At 37.2% G+C, this 20189-nt stretch overlaps 2 protein-coding genes and 1 pseudogene across 2 annotated transcripts; 1 reads left to right on the top strand and 2 right to left on the bottom strand.

The window, feature by feature from the left end:
• Nucleotides 1-1024: 1024 nt before the first annotated feature.
• Nucleotides 1025-1654, top strand: LOC147547736 (uncharacterized). Its single transcript, XM_086666084.1, has one exon. The coding sequence runs from the start codon at nucleotides 1025-1027 to the stop codon at nucleotides 1652-1654; it is 630 nt and encodes a 209-aa protein (XP_086522210.1).
• A 1615-nt stretch (nucleotides 1655-3269) lies between these two features.
• LOC147547737 (non-functional NADPH-dependent codeinone reductase 2-like) lies at nucleotides 3270-10171 on the bottom strand (annotated as a pseudogene).
• A 4151-nt stretch (nucleotides 10172-14322) lies between these two features.
• On the bottom strand, nucleotides 14323-19474 carry LOC147547738 (non-functional NADPH-dependent codeinone reductase 2-like). Its single transcript, XM_086671916.1, has 4 exons — nucleotides 18966-19474; nucleotides 16150-16393; nucleotides 14871-15050; nucleotides 14323-14735 (listed from the first exon to the last, which is right to left on the bottom strand). Exons 1-4 carry the CDS (start codon nucleotides 19301-19303, stop codon nucleotides 14508-14510), a joined length of 990 nt encoding a protein of 329 aa, XP_086528042.1. The 5' UTR covers nucleotides 19304-19474; the 3' UTR covers nucleotides 14323-14507.
• Between the last annotated feature and the right edge of the window lie 715 nt (nucleotides 19475-20189).

The following is a 20189-nucleotide window of genomic DNA, read 5'->3' on the forward strand; positions in this document are numbered from 1 at the left end:
ATAATGGGTTTTTTTAGCAAGAGGAAAATAGTATAATGATATGATGCATTGAAGAGGTATTCTAGGTTTAATATTGCAATCATTTTGCTAATATAAACTTATGTTACTGAATCGATTTGAGTTTCAATAAACTTAAGTACTTGACATGTTTTATATCTATTTTAGAAGCCTCCATTTTATTTTGGAAGATAATAAAAAGAAAATTTTAAATTCACACTGTTGCTTAGAGTGACGGAATCAGTGACGAATTTATTAATCGGGGTGGATGACAAAAAGAGCAAAAGGGTTTCCTTCAACAACAAAAAAAAAGAGCAAAAGGGTAATGTAAGGAAGCTCACCTCTATAATGCGTTCCTGTAATTGATTATTAGTTTACATTATTAAACCTCATTCTGTTTTAGCAGTCTATTTTTGACCAATTGATTATTTTAGTTCTCGAAGCAACCTGATAATTGTAGTGAATCTCTACCACCAGTTTGGATTCACACCCGTTTTCATCAAGAGAGAGAAAGTGGTGTTAATCCAATCATTGAAATAGAGATTTACGTCAAATTAACGCTGAATTTGTCCATCCCTCTCTTTTTCTTTCCGTAAGCATCCGATAGTTTGATATGAGTTTCAAAGCTTCCGTACATTCAGTTTTTTTCCAATTTGATTGTTATTCCATCACACTTATCTTCGCTCCTCCACTTCACTCTTTCATCCACTACATCATCTCTCATTGGCCTGATCTTACTTGGAAACAAACACTTTTCAATCTCTTATTTCCACCTCATCTCATTAACAAAATCCTAAGTATATCTCTCACTTCACAACTAGACACACAAAAATGGAAGTTATCACAGCCAGGAATTTTCTCTGCCTCATCTCTATAACATATGATTCATACTCCCAATATATCTTTTTGTCTTGACTCAATCTTTTGAAAACTATTGTGGAAATTAAGAGTTTATCCTAGAATCCTTTTATTCTTGTGGAAATTAGCACATAATATTCTCCCCCTTAACTCACTGCTACACACTAACATGGTCAACATCCTACCTCTTTGTCCTATGTGCAAGGTTTCTGATGAAGCCCTCTTCCACAAACTTGCACTAACACAGAGGTTTCAAAGAGAACCCACAACCTTAGTAGAATGGTGCAATGCATATCATAGTCTAGATGTTTCCAATGAGCAAACCAACTCCCTAACCACACTTGAAACTATCTCAACCACCATACGGCTCTTTTGGAAACATGGATGTGACATAATATTCAAGGAAAAACCACTCAACACTGAGCATCTTGCTTCAACTATTAACAGCTATCTTCATATTCAAACCATGTCCTTAAAGACTTATCCTCAAGAAAACATAGTTGTTATTTCTAAATGGTGTCCACCTCCACAAGGATTTCTGAAAATTAACTATGATGCCTCTTGGGATAAGATATCTTTTGTCACTTATATAGCTGTTATTATTTCTGATTCCATAAGGAAACAACTTGCAAAAGAATCCTCCCTATACTCAAGCAGATCAGTAGATGAGGGAGAGAGTAAAGGCTGTCTGCACGGGATTAGATGGGCTAAAGAGCACGGGATTAAGCAAGTTATCTTAGAAGGAGACATAACCAATGTGAATAACTTTTTGAATAGTCCCAAGCATATAACTCACTAGACTTCTAAGCATGTTTTGAATGAAGCTAGGAGCTTGACTTCATCTTTTGATAGAATCTTCTTTTTGTTTGTTAATAGAAAGTTTAACAACTTTGTTCATAATCTAGCTGTAAACTCTAGTAAAAACAAGACTTGTACTTCTCTCTGTTTTCCTAAGGGATATTTAGAGTTTGGGTCAAGGATAAGTACCGACTTTAGTGTTTAAGTCACAAGTTTGTCAGTTATAGCCTTTGGGTCACGGACTAACAGTTGACCCCACTGACCGTCGAAGGAAGCTAACTACCGTCTAATTTCAATGCCAAATTACAATTTTACCCTAAAGTTTAAATTGTATTTACAAAATGCAATTGGTTCGTTTGAGCATAACCCGCAATAATGGTTGTCCAAGAGATCACATTTCTCTCTGGCATTTCATCGAAAAGTTCTCGTGCACCGTCCATGTCGCCAACTTTAGCATACCCAGCAACCATTGCATTCGTTTCAACAAAAAAAAGCAACCATTGCATTCCAAGAGACTACATCTCTCAGAGGAATATTGTCAAACAACTTCCGAGCTTAAAAAACAAACCCACAAGCAGAATACATCTGAATTAAACCCGTTACAACATGAACATCCGAATCTAACCCAGTTCGAATTGACTGACCATGAATCTGTTTTCCTAATTCAACACCAGATAAATGAGCTACAGATTTTAATACAAATGGAAAAGAATATATATCTGGTTTGAAATCCATAACTTGCATTCTATTATACAAAAAATTGCATCTTTAGCAGAATCAGTATGAGGTAAAGCTTTGATCATTGTATTATAAAGATATATATCTGGTTGTGTTTTACGCTGGAAAACCCATAATCATCGAAACCTAAGAATGAACATTTGTCAATGAATTTGCTAAGAAGAATGTTGCTTTGATCTAGACCCCTTGAGATCATGAAACCATGAATTTGATATAAGCTTTTGAAGTGAGAACGTTGTTTTAATAACAAAAGAAGAATAGGTTAGTGAATCGGTCAAAAAGATCTTGTTTTTGTGGAGATTGATTAATATTTGGTGGTAGTGGTGATTGTGGTTTTGGTGGTGGTGGAAATGGTTCTCTACCTTAGTCTTCCTACATTAATTTGGAACGAAAGTTTTCTTGATTGATTTACAAAAAAATCAAAGTAGTAACCTGTTTCTCCAGTGATTCAGTTACAGATTCGTTAAGTCAACTTGTTGAATCGTTACACCGAAAACAACAAAAATGACCCAAAGGAAATCGAGAGAAAAAAAATCTCACCCGTAAATAATAAATAGTTTTGGGTTGTAACTTAAATATAAATATGAAAAAAGTGATCTCTAAACACACTTACGTTTTTCTTCATCATCTCTGCATTATTGGTTGGAAATTTCAAACTTAAATTTGTTACCAAATAAGATAGTAAATACATACTAGTATGTCCGGTTGGAAACCACTCTCTAGTCCCGTCTCGCATCAATTTGGTGAAAAAATTGTTTTCAACTCAATCTAGAAACTTCAAGGACCGCCACTAATTTTTATATTGCTCCATCCCAAAGCTCTTCTTCAGATCTGAATGGTCCTTTGGTCAAAACCCATATATCACCACTAGGAAATCCTCAACGCTGAGGAATTTGACTGATTTTTTTCAAGTCTTCGTTAGTCAATTCCCAGTCAAACACAGTTAGTTTTCATCCTCTATTCGTTAAAGCTCTTCACCAACACAATCACCCCTTGCTCATATACCCATCTCAAACGTACATCAAACTTATCAGAGTTTGTTAATGTGGGACTATTTTCAAATAAAATAAAAATTAGTTTTGTGATACAAATGTATGAAATTAACTAATCGTAAAAAGTAAAATGTAAGAGGGCAGTTTCCAAAAGTGGAGGGCAGTTTCCAAAAGTGGAGAGGCGGTTTGCTTGTCGCAGTTTTCATGACTGTAGGCGGTTTGAATTGATTAATGGCGGTTTCCAATTTGGATTGTTTCCAATTTTTGGTTCAATTTGGAGTCGGCAATTCGGGATCCTACTGGCTTATAATAATATATATAAATGGAGGAGCCAATCAACACATCTAAACATCAACAACAAACACAACAACTCTTCTTTATAGAGAGTTAGGGAGTGTGAGTAAGTGAGAGAAATTTTGTTCATAGTTTTGAGCGGTGTTCAATTTCTCGGTCGTTGAAGATCTAGTATAAAAGGTTAATTTCTATACGGTACCATCTTGAGACGAACTTGCGGGTTGTGTGAGTCGTCTTCATCTATCATTCAATAAAGATTTCTTGTTCGCCCGAGGACGTAGGCTTTAAGCCGAACCTCGTTCAATTCTGTTGGCATATTTAGTTTTGGCTTAGCTTTTCGATTAATTTTCATTATCAGATCAATTTCTAAGATAGGTTCGATAGCTTCCGCGATTTTTAGTACTGACAATTGGTACCAGAGCCTTGTTGAGATTGAACGAAGAGAAGATGGGATAGAGAAGTGGTACAGTCAAATCAAGGAAATATGAGATAGAGAAGTTCAATGGGAAAAACAATTTTTGTTATTGGCGGATGCAGATGAAGAATCTGCTAATCTCGCAGAAATTACACAAGACGTTGACGGGAAAGAAACCAGGAGATATGTTAGATGAGGATTGGGAAGAGTTAGATCTCGAAGCACGGGGAACCATTATGTTGTGTCTTGAGAGGTACGTGGCGTTCCTAGTAGACGGAGAAACAACGACGGCGAGTGTGTGGTTAAAGTTAGAAAGCAATTTCATGATAAAAACTTTAACGAACCGGGTCTACTTAAAATCCAAATTATTCACATGTAGAATGGAAGAGGGTTCTTCTATTCAGGAATATGTGAATAGGTTTGACAAGATTATCTCAGATTTGAAGGATATTGATGTTAAGGTTGAGGATGAGGACCAAGCCCTCATATCGTTACTTTCATTACCTAAATCTTATGAGAACCTTGTTCAAACTTTGATGCTTGTTGGTGATAGTCTAAGCATGGAAGAGACGAGAAATTTGTTATTAGCGGATGACCTTCGTAAGGTTGCTACTAGCGGTATGACGTCTGATGGAGTAGACAAGGATCAAGCACAATGGTTGTTTGCAACAAGGGGGAGGAGTAATGAAAGAGGAAAAGGGCGGGAAATCTATATCCAAATCTAGAGGCTCTTTCAAGAAAACGTGCTTTAGTTGTGGTGAGCTTGGCCACTTTAAAGCGGTTTGTCCAAAGAGAAAGTTGAAGCAAAAGAACGAAGGCTACAAGGAGAAACAAGAGATGCAAGAGGCGGGATATGTGTCAGAAGACCCGGACGAATGTTTCTCGGTGACAGAGGTGTCTGAGAATATCTCCGATAAGTGGATGCTTGATTCAGGGGCGTCACACCACATGTGTCCAAATATGAAGTGGTTTACTACCTATAGGAGTATAGATGGTGGTACAATTATAATGGGTAATGATAATATATGTAAAACTGTGAGACTCGGAACAATACGTATCAAGATGCACGATGGAGTGGTAAGAACATTGACGGACGTAAGACACATACCCGATTTGCGGAAAAATCTAATTTCCCTCGGTGTGTTAGAGCGGAACGGCTGTAAGATAATTATAGAATGGCTCCATAAAAGTCATTAAGGGTTCTTTGGTGGTAATGAGAGGTACTCGTTACGGTAATTTATACAAACTTTTGGGGATAACAATTACGGGAGATGTAGCAGTAGGAATCAGTGGAAGGGATCCAACGGCTAGTACGAGGCTTTGGCATATGCGCCTTGGGCATATGTCAGAAAAGGGTCTATCTTTGATGTGCGTGAAAGGCTTGTGGAAAGACATGGTGAAGCCTTGCATGGAGTTCTGTGAGCATTGTGTGTTCGGGAAGGCACACAGGGTGATGTTCTCTACAAGCAAGCACAGAAGCAAAGAGGTATTAGACTATGTACATACCGATGTCTGGGAACCGACAAAGTTAGCTTCCAAGAGTGGTTCCAAGTATTTTTTACATTCGTTGATGATCATTCGAGATTTGTCTGGCTTTATTTTCTAAAACATAAGAATGAGGTATTCAACACGTTCTTGGTGTGGAAAGCAATGGTTGAGAACAAAACGGGATGAAAGCTGAAGACGTTAAGATCGGATAATGAGACTGCGTACACGGATGGGGCATTCAAGGAGTGTTGTAATCCGGAAGGCATTGTGAGGCACTGGACAATAGTAAACACACCTCAGCAAAATTGAGCCGCAGAGAGATTGAACCGTACACTACTTGAGAAGGCTAGATGTATGCGCTCCAATTCGGGATTATGCGTAGAATGGTGGGCAGAATATGTTGCTACAACTTGTTATATTGTGAACAGGTCTCCACATTCTTCGTTAGATGGCATCATACCTTATGAGGTATGGTCAGGTGAACATGCCGATTACGGGAGACTTAGGGTTTTCGATTGTACGGCCTATTACCATGTCAAAGGTAACAAACTTGATAATAGAGCAAAGAAGGCAATTTTCTTAGGATATGCTACAGGAGTCAAGGGTTATCGGTTATGGTGTACGGAAGACAAGAAGTTTGTAATCAACAGAGATGTCGTGTTTGATCAGTCATCTATTGTAGCTACGGCGAAAGCTACGGTGCCTAGTTGTGGTGATGTTGGGTCTACTAAAACTCAAGTAGTGGAAGCCGAAGACCAATGGGTTTCTAGGAATCATGATCAGGTGGAGCATCAAAATAGTACTCAGGATGAGAAAATTGATGAACTCGATCAGGAAAAGGTTAAAGGAGAAGGTACACAAGTTTTTCAACAACAACATCAGGATATTTCGGTACACACTAGGCCGAAACGGTTATATAAGCCGGTACAGAGGTTAGGGTCAGACAAACCTCTTAGGCATTACGGGCAGGCAAATGTGGTTGAATATGCACTCTCGGTGGAAGACGACGAGCCGGTCACCTTCAAACAAGCTATTACCGCGAAGGAAAGAGAGAGTTGGTTGGTTGCTATGCAAGAAGAGATGGAGTCTCTTCACAAGAACAAGACATGGGAGGTTGTCCCGATGCCCGAACGTAAGTCTGTTATTGGTTGTAAATGAGTGTACAAAAAAAAAGAGGATTCTTCTGAGATCAAGGGTACAAGGTATAAGGCAAGACTAGTGGCCAAGGGTTATGCACAGAAAGAAGGGGTCGACTACAATGAGATTTTCTCCCCGGTCGTGAAACATACTTCTATTCGGGTGTTATTGAGTATTGTTGCTCACAGAGATCTTGAGTTGGAACAACTCGATGTAAAAACCGCCTTCTTGCACGGAGATTTGAAAGAAGAAATTTATATGGCTCAACCTGAGGGATACAAGGTTGAGGGCAAAGAAAATCAAGTATGTCGTTTGAGGAAGTCTCTTTACGGATTGAAACAATCCACTCGCCAATGGTACAAACGATTTGATTTTTTCATGCTAAAGCATGGTTTTCGCAGAAGTGACTATGATTGTTGTGTATACATCAAGAAGCTTCGCGAAGGTGACTTTATTTATCTCCTTTTGTATGTGGATGACATGCTTATTGCTTCTCGAAGCATGGTGGAGATAGATAAGTTGAAATCTCAACTCAGTCAAGAGTTTGAGATGAAAGACATGGGCGTTGCAAAGAAGATACTGGGAATGGAGATTAAGAGAGAGTGGTCAAGTAAGAAACTGTACTTGAGTCAGAAAGGTTACATCGAACGATTAGTTTCTCGGTTTGGGATGCAGAATGCGAAGGCAGTGTCAACACCTTTGGCACCACACTTCAGACTCTCGGGAAGACAATCTCCCACTACTACGGTGGAGAAGGATCATATGGATCGTGTACCGTATGCTAGTGCAGTTGGCAGTTTGATGTACGATATGGTGTGTACTCGTCCGGATATTTCACAAGTGGTCAGTGTGGTTAGTAGGTTTATGGCAAACCCGGGAAAGACACATTGGGAAGCTGTGAAGTAGGTATTGAGGTACTTAAAGGGTACCGTTGATACGGGGTTGTGCTTTGGTGGAGACACATGTCAGGTAAGCGGCTACGTTGACTCGGATTATGCTGGCGATCTAGATAGAAGACGATCTACTATTAGTTATGTATTTAGGGTACATGGTGCTCCAGTTAGTTGGCGATCCATGTTACAATCTGCAGTTGCGTTATCTACTACGGAGGCCGAGTATATGGCTATGGCCGAGGGTGTGAAGGAAACATTGTGGTTGTGGGGTTTTCTGGATGATCTAGGGATTAAGCAGGAGTGCGTAGATGTATGGTGTGATAGTCAAAGTGCAATCCACTTGGAGAAGAATCAGGTACATCATGCTCGTACTAAGCATATCGATGTCAGGTATCACTTTGTACGAGATGTCATGGAGGAAGGTGATGTTTCTCTCATGAAGGTACACACAGATGAGAATCCCGCGGACATGTTGACTAAACTGGTGACGTGTAGCAAGTTTCAACATTGTCTGGAATTGCTACAAATCGGCTCGTGTTAAGTTGCCCGAAAGGACGTAATGGCGACAAGGTAAACTTTATGTGAAGGGTTGGTAGAACTACGGTCGGCTTGATCCTGTAAAAGGGTACGTAGGCAACCATGGTCATATGGTGCAGTCGGATGAAGCTATAAGAAGAAGATATATCTTACAAGGAGTATCCTGGTGTTCGTCCAAAATTTGAAGTGTATCAAATTGTGTACGAGGTAGAGAATTGTAAGAGGGTAATTTCCAAAAATGGAGGGCAGTTTCCAAAAGTGGAGAGGCGGTTTGCTTGTGGCGGTTTTCATGACTGTAGGCGGTTTGAATTGATTAATGGCGGTTTCCAATTTGGATTGTTTCTAATTTTTGGTTCAATTTGGAGTCGGCAATTTGGAATCCCACCGGCTTATAATAATATATAAATAGGGGAGCCAATCAACACATCTAAACATCAACAACAAACACAACAACTCTTCTTTATAGAGCTATCTTTATCTATCCTTCAATAAAGATTTCTTATTCGCCCGAGGACGTAGGCTTTAAGCCGAACCTCGTTAAATTCTGTTTGCATATTTAGTTTTGGCTTAACTTTTCGATTAATTTTCATAATCGGATCAATTTCTAAGATAGGTTCGATAGGTTCCGCGAACGTTAGTACAAACATAAAAGAATGGAAATAATAAGTCAGAACGACTATAGAGATTTTGGTATTAAGAAAAAGTCAACCTGGGCATGAGTCTTGCCTCTAGTTCTAGCTATCTCGTGTAGCACTTCGGTCTCAACGACACCCAAGGATCCCCACGGGATTCCAGCAGCTTCTAACGACGAATAAGCACTAACCAATATATTGTTGGCCTTACAGAACTCTCTTAATTTCTTCTGGTGCCAAATTGGGTTCAACTCCACCTGCCAGATCAATACAAATGTCCATTACTTTGGAGTGTAAACATAGAGTACATAATAATTTTGTGACATTCACACATAAATTGAACAGTGGGACTAGTAAGACCTTGATCAACAGCGGGACAGATGGTAGCTGAGGAGAGAATGATTTGAAGTTTCGTGCAAGGGAAATTGCTAACACCAATGGATTTAGTGAGTCCAAGCTTTTGACATTCTTCGATGGCTGTCCACACTGGCTTGTAGTCCAATTCTAGGAGACAATCTTTAGGTACAACAAGATAAAAGTTCCCTTTTTTCCCACTTATTGGCCAGTGTATCAGATATAGATCAAGGTATTCCATTTGAAGTTCTCACCAAGGGCCTTTGAGAAGTTAGGCAGCTGAATTATCTAAAAAGCAACTTCATTCAGGGTGAAATGTTACCTATGTAGTAACTGATATTTTACCAATCTAATAGATGCATTTGAAGTTTAAGAGTTTCCTACTTTTTTGATATAAAAACAAGATCAATAAAATGTAACTGAATAAAAAACCGATTAGTTTCTCGATGAATGGCTAGCGATTAACAACAAGATAAACAACATTGCTTTATTAAAAAAAACCATCAATCTTTGATAATCAATTTGAAAACTATTGAATCCCATTCAAAACAATCAAATTGAATGTCTAAAACACTTTTAGACAAAACTATCAAGCTAATCAATCATGGATTAGTCTGAAACTTACCAAAAATTAGTTATTTGCAAGAGGCTCTGACGCAACTGTTGGGTATTGGTGGTGTCTACTAATGTTGTTAGCGGAATCTCAGGCATCTCATGTCTAACATTAGTACGGTCCCAAGATCATCATGCATAAACTAATAATTAACTAAGAGTTAGATATTACCTTAATCGCTAGTTTTCCCTCGAACCTTTCCAATCGCTTTGAGAAGACCAAAAGCTTCAATTGTAGCTCCTCTACTTGGGACACCTAATGGTCTACTTAATCTTCCACCTTGTAAGCTAGCTAGAACTCCAATGGTGGTTTGATTTCTTCTTAATTTGACTAGTTGATAGTTTTTGGGAATTAGCCCACTTTCTCCTCTCTACTTGATGTTGTAGAGTAAGAAAACTCTTAGAGAAATTCCATATCTTATTCATTGTCCTAAGGGTCATTATATAGAACCCTAACTCAAATTTGGTTTCCTAAAAGACCATTTTGAATAAGATTACTGAAATAGTCGAAAATAGAAACTAGTTCCTACTTTCGCAATTCTTGATAAGGGGACGTCCAAACCAGACCAAAATTGTCAGATTTGACCTTCCCTATTAGGGGAACCGTCCCTCCAATTTTCAGTCCAATCCGAACCCAAAAAGTCCTCTTTTGGCTCTAGGCCCAAAATCTTTTTTTCGGGCCTTTTGTGCTATCTTTGCCCAAACTTCTTGTGGGCCTATGAGACATGTTTATGGGACTCTCCCATGATTATATATCTCATTCCCACTAGTCATATCATCTGATTAAATAGTCATTCTGATGGAGACCATCAAGATGGGCCTCACGACCGAACTAGTTAGAGGGCCTCATGGCCGAGTCCATTAGGGTTAGAGTTTAGGAGTTTCCATGTTTTAGTATTTCCTACTAAGTCTAGGTTTAGAAGTTTCTATGTTTGAGTATCTTTGATATTTAGGAATCCTAATTTGAGTCTATCTAGAAGTTTCCAAGTTCCTATAAAAGGAAGTCAGGTCTATCCTTGTTATTCAGATCAGAGAATATTATCAACCAAGTTTATTATTATTCAAGTTATTAATCAAGTTTATTTTTGATCGTTATTTTATCAGTTTTATTTCGTTAGTTTAGTTTATTAACAATGGTGGATTCCATTACTTTTACGCTTCCACAACAATCTACATCAGCTGGTATTCAGAGCTTCAAGAATCTGGGAACAGATAAATTTTTTTTAGATACTTCTCATCTTGAATGCTGGAAAAATCTTCCGCGTTTAGGATGGGATCCTTTCAGAGATGCACAACAACTTTATGTTGATCGAAAAGATCAAAACAAAATTAATGTCGTTTCCAAAATTCCTATGTTTGATTATCAATATCATATAGATTTTTGGATTCAACAGATAGAGCATTGGTTTATAAACCAAGAGGTTCGTGATGAAGATAAGGTTTATATTCTTGAACAACACTTGTCTACAAGAGTCTATGAAAAATTCAACGAGATGCAATGGAGACTCATTAATGAAGGAAAGTCGTTCATAGATGATTGGAGTATAGTGAAAAGTATTTTTCGATATATGTTTTTCTCCCTTTAAATAAATGCTTACCTTATATAGAATCTCAAATCCAATCCGACAAATTATTATCCGAAATTCCTTCGATTACCATGGTCGATACTATTGAAAGAGAGGTTCTTGATAAAAAAAATACTAGTTTTTCAATGAGGGATGAAGAAAAATTCGTTGAGACAAATAAAGAAGAAGTGATCCAATTGGATAACACAAGCTCCGACGATTTATTTGATCCATATATAATCCCGGGAGAAGAATTAGTTGTTTCGAATCATAAAAATTTTCCACATCAATTATGTCCCACATCACCTCAATCGTCTTATTATTCTACACCTACGAAAGTTACTACAACTTTCGAAGCCAAATGGGAGAACACTGAAAGAGAACCTGTTAGAGAAAGTTCACCGCCTCCATACGCTTATTATACACCACCATCGTATTCAACACCTCTCATACCACCTTCACCACCACCACCACCACAAACGTCTCCTTCTTTTTCAGAAACGGGTCAATCGGTGAAGTCCGGTTGCGATAAGATACTACAAACTTGTGACAACATCGCGACAATAATATGTCAACCATCCTCCTCACCTAGTATATCTTTCAATCATGGAGAAGAAAAAGAAGATCACGAAGAAGTCGAAGTTGAAGAAGATGAAGATAAAGGTGAAAAGGTAGATGAGTCTTCCTCTGAGAAGAAGGGAAGTGATGGTCCAGCAGAGGAAGATAGAAAGAAAGATGTGCCCCATCCACGTATGCAGTTTGATGAAACAAAAAGTGTGGAGACAGCCAAAAAACGTGTTGTTAACCAAACCGAAGCTACAAATAGAGTTGGATTATTTAGGCATCTGCCTCAGTATGAACATGGAATGCAGTTTCCTGATCTCGAAACCAAGTTTTTCCAACTTGATCCGATGCATCCTGTTGTATACAAGGTTGGGTTACGTTATTTAGCTGGTGATATATCTGGTGGCATTGCACGTTGTATTGCAATGCTGGAAGCATTCAAAGATGCTATTAGAGATTACTCAACTCCTCCTGAAAAAGATCTTGTTAGGGATTTAACTGCACAAATAGGTAGTTATGTTTCTTTTCTGATAGAATGTAGGCCCCTTTCTATTAGCATGGGTATTGCAATTAAGTTTTTGAAGAAACGCCTCTCGAAATTACCTTTGACTCTTTCCGAATCAGTAGCACAGGCAACTCTTCAGTCAGACATTGATCTTTTTTTATATGAGAAGATTATAGTCGCGGGTAATGTGATCGTGGAGCATGCAGCAACAACGATTAGAGATAGAGATGTGCTACTAACATATGGATCACCTACAGTTGTTGAAATTGATGAAGAAAAATTACGTGCTTGTGAGAAGAGTCGTTTACGGTACTATTATGCCGTCGTGGAGTGTGATTCGAGTTCTACAACCGACCATCTATATAACAATTGTGATGAGCTTGCTGAATTAGAGTTCAATGAAATTTTAGCTTTTGGTGATGGGGTTTTGACAATTCTCAAAATTGAAGTAATTGAAGGGGATTTATATAAAAAACAAGCGATTGAATATCATCTTGGTAATATTTCTAAGGAAGAGTTTGATAATTTGAAGCATGTTAAAGGGTTGGTTACTGATTTTACGAATATAGAGCAGTTGACTCATCAAACATCAAATTGTGTTTATTCATTGAACCAATTGAATTATACCGATCACATCTTCGATACAATGTCCCTTGATGGGGTTTCACTTACTCGATTCTTTTCATTCAAGGAAGAAGTTAATAGGACACTGGTTCTTGCTTCCCAAAATACATCTACTACAAAACTGAATTTTGGTGATGTATTGGCTAAGGTGGTTCCAAACTTGACAGTTTATGATGAAGTTTTGGTTTATAAGCATCACGAAGATGAACGTGGGAAGATAATTCAAGTTATTCTTAGGCGGGAAGAAATAGAGAGAGTGATGAAGTGGATGAAGAAATTCAAGGTTGATTTTTCCATTAAATATTATGTGGTGTTTGTGGTCTTCTTCATCAAATTAAAAGATGACGGTAGATGTTGCAATTTGTTGGAAGTTTCTTTCCTACATTTATTTTTGCAAGATTCTTTGCACTATGAGATTGAAGCTAGTGATTTCGTCCAAGTGGGTGTCCTTCGACCCCAATGCACCTTTCGCTCGAAGTGGGAATTAAGGATTGCATTGTTGAGTCTCACTTGAGGGCAAGTTTGTTCTCGGTCGGGGAGTATGATGGAGACCATCAAGATGGGCCTCACGGCCGAACTAGTTAGAGGGCCTCATGGCCGAGTCCATTAGGGTTAGAGTGTAGGAGTTTCCATGTTTTACTATTTCCTACTCAGTCTAGGTTTAGAAGTTTCTATGTTTGACTATCTTTGATATTTAGGAATCCTAATTTGAGTCTATCTAGAAGTTTCTAAGTTCCTATAAAAGGAAGTCAGGGCTGTCCTTGTTATTCAGATCAGAGAATATTATCAACCAAGTTTATTATTATTCAAGTTATTAATCAAGTTTATTTTTTATCGTTATTTTATCAGTTTTATTTCGTTAGTTTAGTTTATTAACAATGGTGGATTCCATTACTTTTACGCTTCCGCAACAATCTACATCACATTCTTATGTGTAACCCGTTGTAGGATCCGATCGAAGTTAGCCGCGAATTACTTCGTAATTCGACGATCGTAGTTGGTTTCTAGCTAAACACTACAACCCCTAAACCAACTGGACTTGATGATCTTCTTCATCAATTGTCTTATCCGATAAATTGCTCGCATTGCGTCTTTGGCCGAAGGACATCTCCTTCACTTAAACTAAGAAATTCTAATTTTTAGACGGCATGAGTGAAATATGTTAGAGTAATGTCCCCTCTATAAAATTATTATCCGTATAAGATTTTTAATTTTATCATTTGTTCAAATTCTACAAATTGCTCCTCTTTGCTCCGTGAATACCGACGAATTTTTCGATTTGTAGGTTCTCTAAGTAGTACATATGCAGCCAAAAAATATTTTGTAAGGAAATTTCAGACTTCGATTTATTATAGAATAAGCAAGTGAATACATAGAAAGTACGGTTGGAAAGAAGTTTCTAATCGTGTCTGAAACTTCAACTTATTGGAAAAAATCAGTTTTCAAATTAAATCGGGAATCAGTGAGCATCGGTGGTTGAAACTATATAAAATTATTTACTGATTTAGATTTCTCCATCCCAAAGCTCTTCTTCAGATCTGAAAGGTCCTTCTGCCGAGACCCAAATATCACCACTAGGAAGTCCTCTACGTTGAGGAATTTGACTGATTTTCTTCAAGTCTTCGTCCGTCAACTCCCAGTCAAACACAGATAGATTTTCCTTCATCCTCTCTTCATTAAAGCTCTTCACCAACACAATCACCCCTTGCTCATATACCCATCTCAAACAAACCTATGACATACGACACACTTATTAGTGTTAATCAATTTGAGACTATTTTCAAATAAAGAAAAATACGTGTTTTCAGGTTTTGTAAATAATAAGCTCAACCAACTACAGAAATTGTGGTCATAAGAGAAAATCAACCTGCGGATGAGTTTTGCCTCTACTTCTGGCTATCTCGTGTAGCACTTCGGTCTCGACGACACCGGAGGATCCCCATGGGGTCCCAGCAGCTCCTAAGGGCGAATAAGCAGTAATCATGATATTGTTGGCCTTACAGAATTCTCTCAACTTCTTCTGGTGCCAAATTGGGTTCATCTCCACCTGCCAGATCAATACAAACGTCCATCACTTTGGAGTGTAAACAGAGTGTATGTAATAATAAGTTCTTTGTGAAATTCACACACAAATCGAAGAGTAAGGTGCTGTTTGTTTTTTATAATTTTCAGATCTGAAATCTGAATTGGATCTCAATTCAGATTTCAGATGTTTGTTTTTTTATTTGACAAAATCTGAAATATTGGCTGCCTGAACTTGACATCTGAATTGACTGAATTAAGACACAGTTATTTCAGACTTTAAAACAAGTCTGAAAAATAAACCCAGTTGCTGAAAAGTAACAAATGACAAATATACCCTCGAAAAAAATCAAAAATTACTCTATCTTCATCTTCTTCATTTCACCACCACCACTAACACCACCACCACACCATCACCACCACCACCACCACCATCGCAGAGCACAATAAAAAAAGCAAGACCAGTCTCAAACAACCCTAACTACCACAACAACACACACCATCACAACCAGATGATGGGATTTATGAAGCCCTAACCACCACCAAAACGGTCGGATCTGGTGAGGGTTATGTTGTTCGAAACCTTGTGAGATCCGGCGACTATCAAGCTTTTTCTAAAGTAGAGAGAGAGAGAGCAAAAACAACACCAACAATACCACTCCATCATCAATGGCAACATCATGTAAAGTAGAAAACGAAAAAATCAATAGGGGTATCAGCCGTTTTGGATGACCTAGGGTTTTGGACAAATTAGGTTTGCGGATGAACAAGGTTTTGGATAAATTAGGGTTTTGAGATTTGGACGAACTAGGGGTTTTGCCTGAACAAGGTTTGGGAAAGAGGACAGGAGAGAGAAGGAGAAAAAGAAAAAGTGAAGATAAGGTATCTATTTTTTCCTTATAATATAAATGGGGGTATATATGTAATTTTTTTAATTAAGATCTAATTAATCAGATTTGGAAAACAAACATCTTAGTTCCATACTAATTCAACTAATTCAGATTCAGCTAATTCAGTTCAGCCAATTCAGATTCAGTCAATTCAGATTCAGACCCCCATAAAAAAACAAACACAACCTAAGACTAGTAAGTACCTGATTAACACCTTCAACAAAAAAAAATTACCTGATTAACAGCAGGAGGGATGGTAGCTGAGGAGAGAATGATTTGAAGTTTCTTACAAGAGAAATTGCTGACACCAATGGATTTAGTGAGTCCAAGCTTTTGACATTCTTCCATGGCTGCCCACACTGGCTTGTAGTCCAATTCCTGGAGACAATCTTTAGGTACAGGAAGATCAAAGTTCCCTTCTTTTCCACTAATTGGCCAGTGTATCAGATATAGATCAAGGTATTCCATTTTAAGGTCCCTACAATTTGAAATAATAAATTATTAATTTTATTATTAAATATCTTTACAATATTTTAAAGAAAAAATGATTGAGATATCCATTATCAAGAAATGGACAATTAGTCAAGACTTGGCAAAAAAAGCAGGTGATTTGTCCAAATTTTATTAGTTAATTTCAATTTTAGGTCTAGATATTGAGGGAAAAAATCATAACTGACTGGAGTCCAAAATTGACTTTTTAACACATTATGATTGTGAGCGTTTATAATGCATTACGAACGTTCATAATGCATTATGGAAAAAATAGCTTTTGTTGTTTTTTTTCTAAACTATTCTTTGTTTCATTGTTTTGATTACTCATATATGTAAGATTTCAACTATAGTTCATCATTATTCCAATTTCTGTCATGAAAGAGATCCAGCATATCATCATCTGATTATGCTTCGTTAGTAGTTTTTTTTTCTCTAGAACAATATTTAATACTTGTAACAAAACCAAATTTGTTTTTCGTTTGATGAACTCATTGGTATATTTATAGTATTAATAGACCATCTTTTGAAGGCTCAATCTTTTGATATATTGCTCACAAAATTTTTGTTCAACTTATGATCGAAATAATCATATTCATTTTTAGAATTTTCTTTCTCTCTGGAGCCGGTTTTTCATAGCACATTATAAACTATCATACTACCTAAATATGTGTTCATAATACGTTATTTTCTAGTATAATGTTTTCTCGTGCTTCATGCAGAAGAGGTAGAGGGACAAAAATGTACGAAGAAAATATCTCACAAGACATGCATTTATCTCTCTATATATATAAACTATAAACTAAGTCACTATTTTGACTAATTAAGAAGATATCAAGAAACATATATTAGTTTTCTTATAGTCTTATAGATGTATAGCTTTGTACTTAATTATTTAATGTAGTTCAGTCTCACAATTTGTTTTATTAATTCTTAGAAGAGTTAATTCCTATATGGCCCCCTACTTTGTGACCAGCTTCAAATATGGCCCCTAAAATTCTGTAAATTCAAATATAGCTCCCTTTTTTGATGTAATTGTCCTAACTACCCTTCCTTTAAATCCTTTTTCAAAATTAAAAATAAAATCTTAATTCCACCTCATTTCCCTCTCCACCACACATCTCTCTCCATGTCAACTCTCTATCTCTCTCCACATCACCTCTCTTTCCAACTCACCTCTCTCTCTCTCTCCAACTCACCTCTCTCTCTCTCTCCAACTCACCTTCATCTTCTCAGATTGAAGTTGCCGGCCAGAAAATTTTTCGGCCGGCGACCTCCCAAATTTTTTTCTCTCATCTCTCTCTCTCTCTAAAAATCCGGCGAAGGGGGTTTCCCTTCGCCGGAGTTTTTAGAGAAAGAGAGATTAGAGCAAATTTTTTTTTTTTGAGGTCGCCGGCCGGATAATTTTCCGGCTGACGACTTCAATCGGAGAAGATGAAGGTGAGTTGGAGAGAGAGAGAGGTGAGTTGGAAAGAGAGGTGATGTGGAGAGAGAGAGAGTTGACATGGAGAGAGATGTGTGGTGGAGAGGAAAATGAGGTGGAATTAAGATTTTATTTTTATTTTTAATTTTGAAAAATGATTTAAAGGAAAGGTAGTTAGGACATTAACTTAAAAATAGGAAGCCATATTTGAATTTACAAAAATTTGGGAGCCATATTTGAAGCTGGTCACAAAATAGGGGGCCATATAGGAATTAACTCTTCTTAGAAATAGTGAAAATTTGAATAGAGAATTATTTTGTGTAAATTGAGAATAACTAGGAGCAAATGCCTTTGTACTAGAATGATATTAAAATAATAAGAAAAGTCAAGCACCCAAGATCATATTCATCTTCCCCCACATGCATGCTAGTGCATCTCAATTCGTTTTGAGAGAGAGAGCTTGGTTTAGGAAGGGTCTTAGGTAAGTACTTGGTTTAGGAAGGGGTCCTGACTTTTTATTGTTAAAAAAAAGGTCATATGGAATTATGGACTGATCGAGGAAGACCAGTCCAGTAATTGAAGTATTCATTAACCTCGATAGTTCACTAATCTCACATAGATAATAAAATAAATTATTATTAAGTAAATAGATATATAGTTTCAACAAAAAAAAGAGTAAATAAACAACTACAGCTAATAGGTTTGAACCGAACCATTAGAATAGACAAACTCGGTAAATCTATATAATGTCTAGATGTTCTACTGGTTTTTAGATAGATGGCTACAAATTTAACATGATATCAAAGTTCAACTAGCAACTGATAGCCGCACGTGCTCCATGTCGCACGTGAGAGTGCATGTAAGAATAGTCCCACAACAGTGATCTAGTAACTTAAAATATAATGTCTAAATCTTCTTCACCCATTGCTAATTTGTTTTGAGTCTAATGATCACAAATTTAACAAATGGTAATACCAGTCAGACATTGATTTTTAACTTCTACAACTTATTACTCAGAGTCGTCGCATCTTGGATCTATTATCAGTGTTGGTTGGTCTTACTATTCTCTCATTCTAGAATACAAAAATTATCTTAAGAGACTACGATACTACTCAGCGAAAAAAAGTGATATATATACCGAAGTGTTTTTTGAATGGCGGGGAGGACTCGATCAGGATGAGCATCAGAACACCAAAGCTTGGAAGTGATGAAGAGTTCATCTCTAGATTTGATGAGACCAAGTTGAAGTGCTTCAGAAACAGCTTCACCAAGAGATTCCTCAGTGAAGTAAAGAGCAGCTGTGTCAAAATGCCTATAACCCAACTTTATAGCATTAAGAATGGCCTTTTTCACACCATCTGACCCCACAAAAGGGTAAGCAGCAGTTCCAAACCCTAAAACAGGAATTTTACTTCCTGAGTTCAGAGACTTCATTGGTATAGTACCATAACTACTCATTTTCACTTCCTCACCCATCTCCCTATCTCTCTCTCTACAATAATCCTTGGGTCTCTCTCTCTCTCTCTCTCTCTGGGTAGAACCCCATTATTTATGATGCCTTGAGTTTTTGGAGTCAACTAACCACTTCCTTATTTTATGAATCCTATGAGCTGGGTTGCGGGGGAGGGGATCCATTGTCTGTGATTCCCATAAATGTTGTAGGAGGTTAATGGGAAACATATACCACATCATTACCATCAAATCTCAATGTTTCAGATTCAATCCTTGAAATATCCGCGTTTGCATTTGAATCCCTCTTCTTGTTTTTATTTGGACCATTGAAACAAATTAATGGTCCAGATATAAATCCTACATCCTACCACCCCCTCAACCAGAAATCGACTCGATCTCTGTTTCTCTTTAAATAGTAAAAAACAAACACCATTAAAACTTCTTATTTCCGACTGAAAGACAAAAATAAACACTATTCTTCAGTGATATGAGAGAGTTTAATACTAACTATTGTTGGTGAAACTTATTTACTAAAGATTCTTTAACTTGGAAGCCAAAATCAAGCTAAATCCGTACTTTGGATGAAAATTCTTGTCCATTTATTGAATGATTTCATAGGATTTTTGAACTAGGGTTTGTTTGTGAAGCTTATTCGCTGAAGATTCTTCGTCTCTGAAACAAAAATAAAGCTCAGAGTATGTCCGACCAAATATTTGACCCACCTAGTAATAAAATCCTACAAATAAAGTAAATATGGGTCACATAGAAAGTAAATAATTAGGTGATTTGGGGAAATAAGAAAAAATTTCGGGGTACAAAGACTTTGTAAAAAACTAGTCCACTTTAGTTGACCAGTATAGTTCCTAATTGTTAGGGGAAAAAAAAATTGTTGACAATTTCTTCTCAATTC

Source organism: Eschscholzia californica, unplaced genomic scaffold (assembly GCF_041429995.1).
Source record: "Eschscholzia californica isolate CP2 unplaced genomic scaffold, dmEscCali1.0.p SCAF_3, whole genome shotgun sequence".
Taxonomy (NCBI): domain Eukaryota; kingdom Viridiplantae; phylum Streptophyta; class Magnoliopsida; order Ranunculales; family Papaveraceae; genus Eschscholzia; species Eschscholzia californica.

What these genes read in the sequence shown, in the direction of transcription:
- LOC147547738 (XM_086671916.1), bottom strand. Translation starts at nt 19,303, where the DNA reads ATGGGTGAGGAAGTGAAAATGAGTAGTTATGGTACTATACCAATGAAG. An exon ending in GCCATTCAAAAAACACTTCG is followed by an intron (nt 16,394 to 18,965) that starts GTATATATATCA and finishes TTCAAATTGTAG; the next exon opens with GGACCTTAAAATGGAATACC. An exon ending in GAGGCAAAACTCATCCGCAG is followed by an intron (nt 14,736 to 14,870) that starts GTTGATTTTCTC and finishes CGTATGTCATAG; the next exon opens with GTTTGTTTGAGATGGGTATA.
- LOC147547736 (XM_086666084.1), top strand. Translation starts at nt 1,025, where the DNA reads ATGGTCAACATCCTACCTCTTTGTCCTATGTGCAAGGTTTCTGATGAA.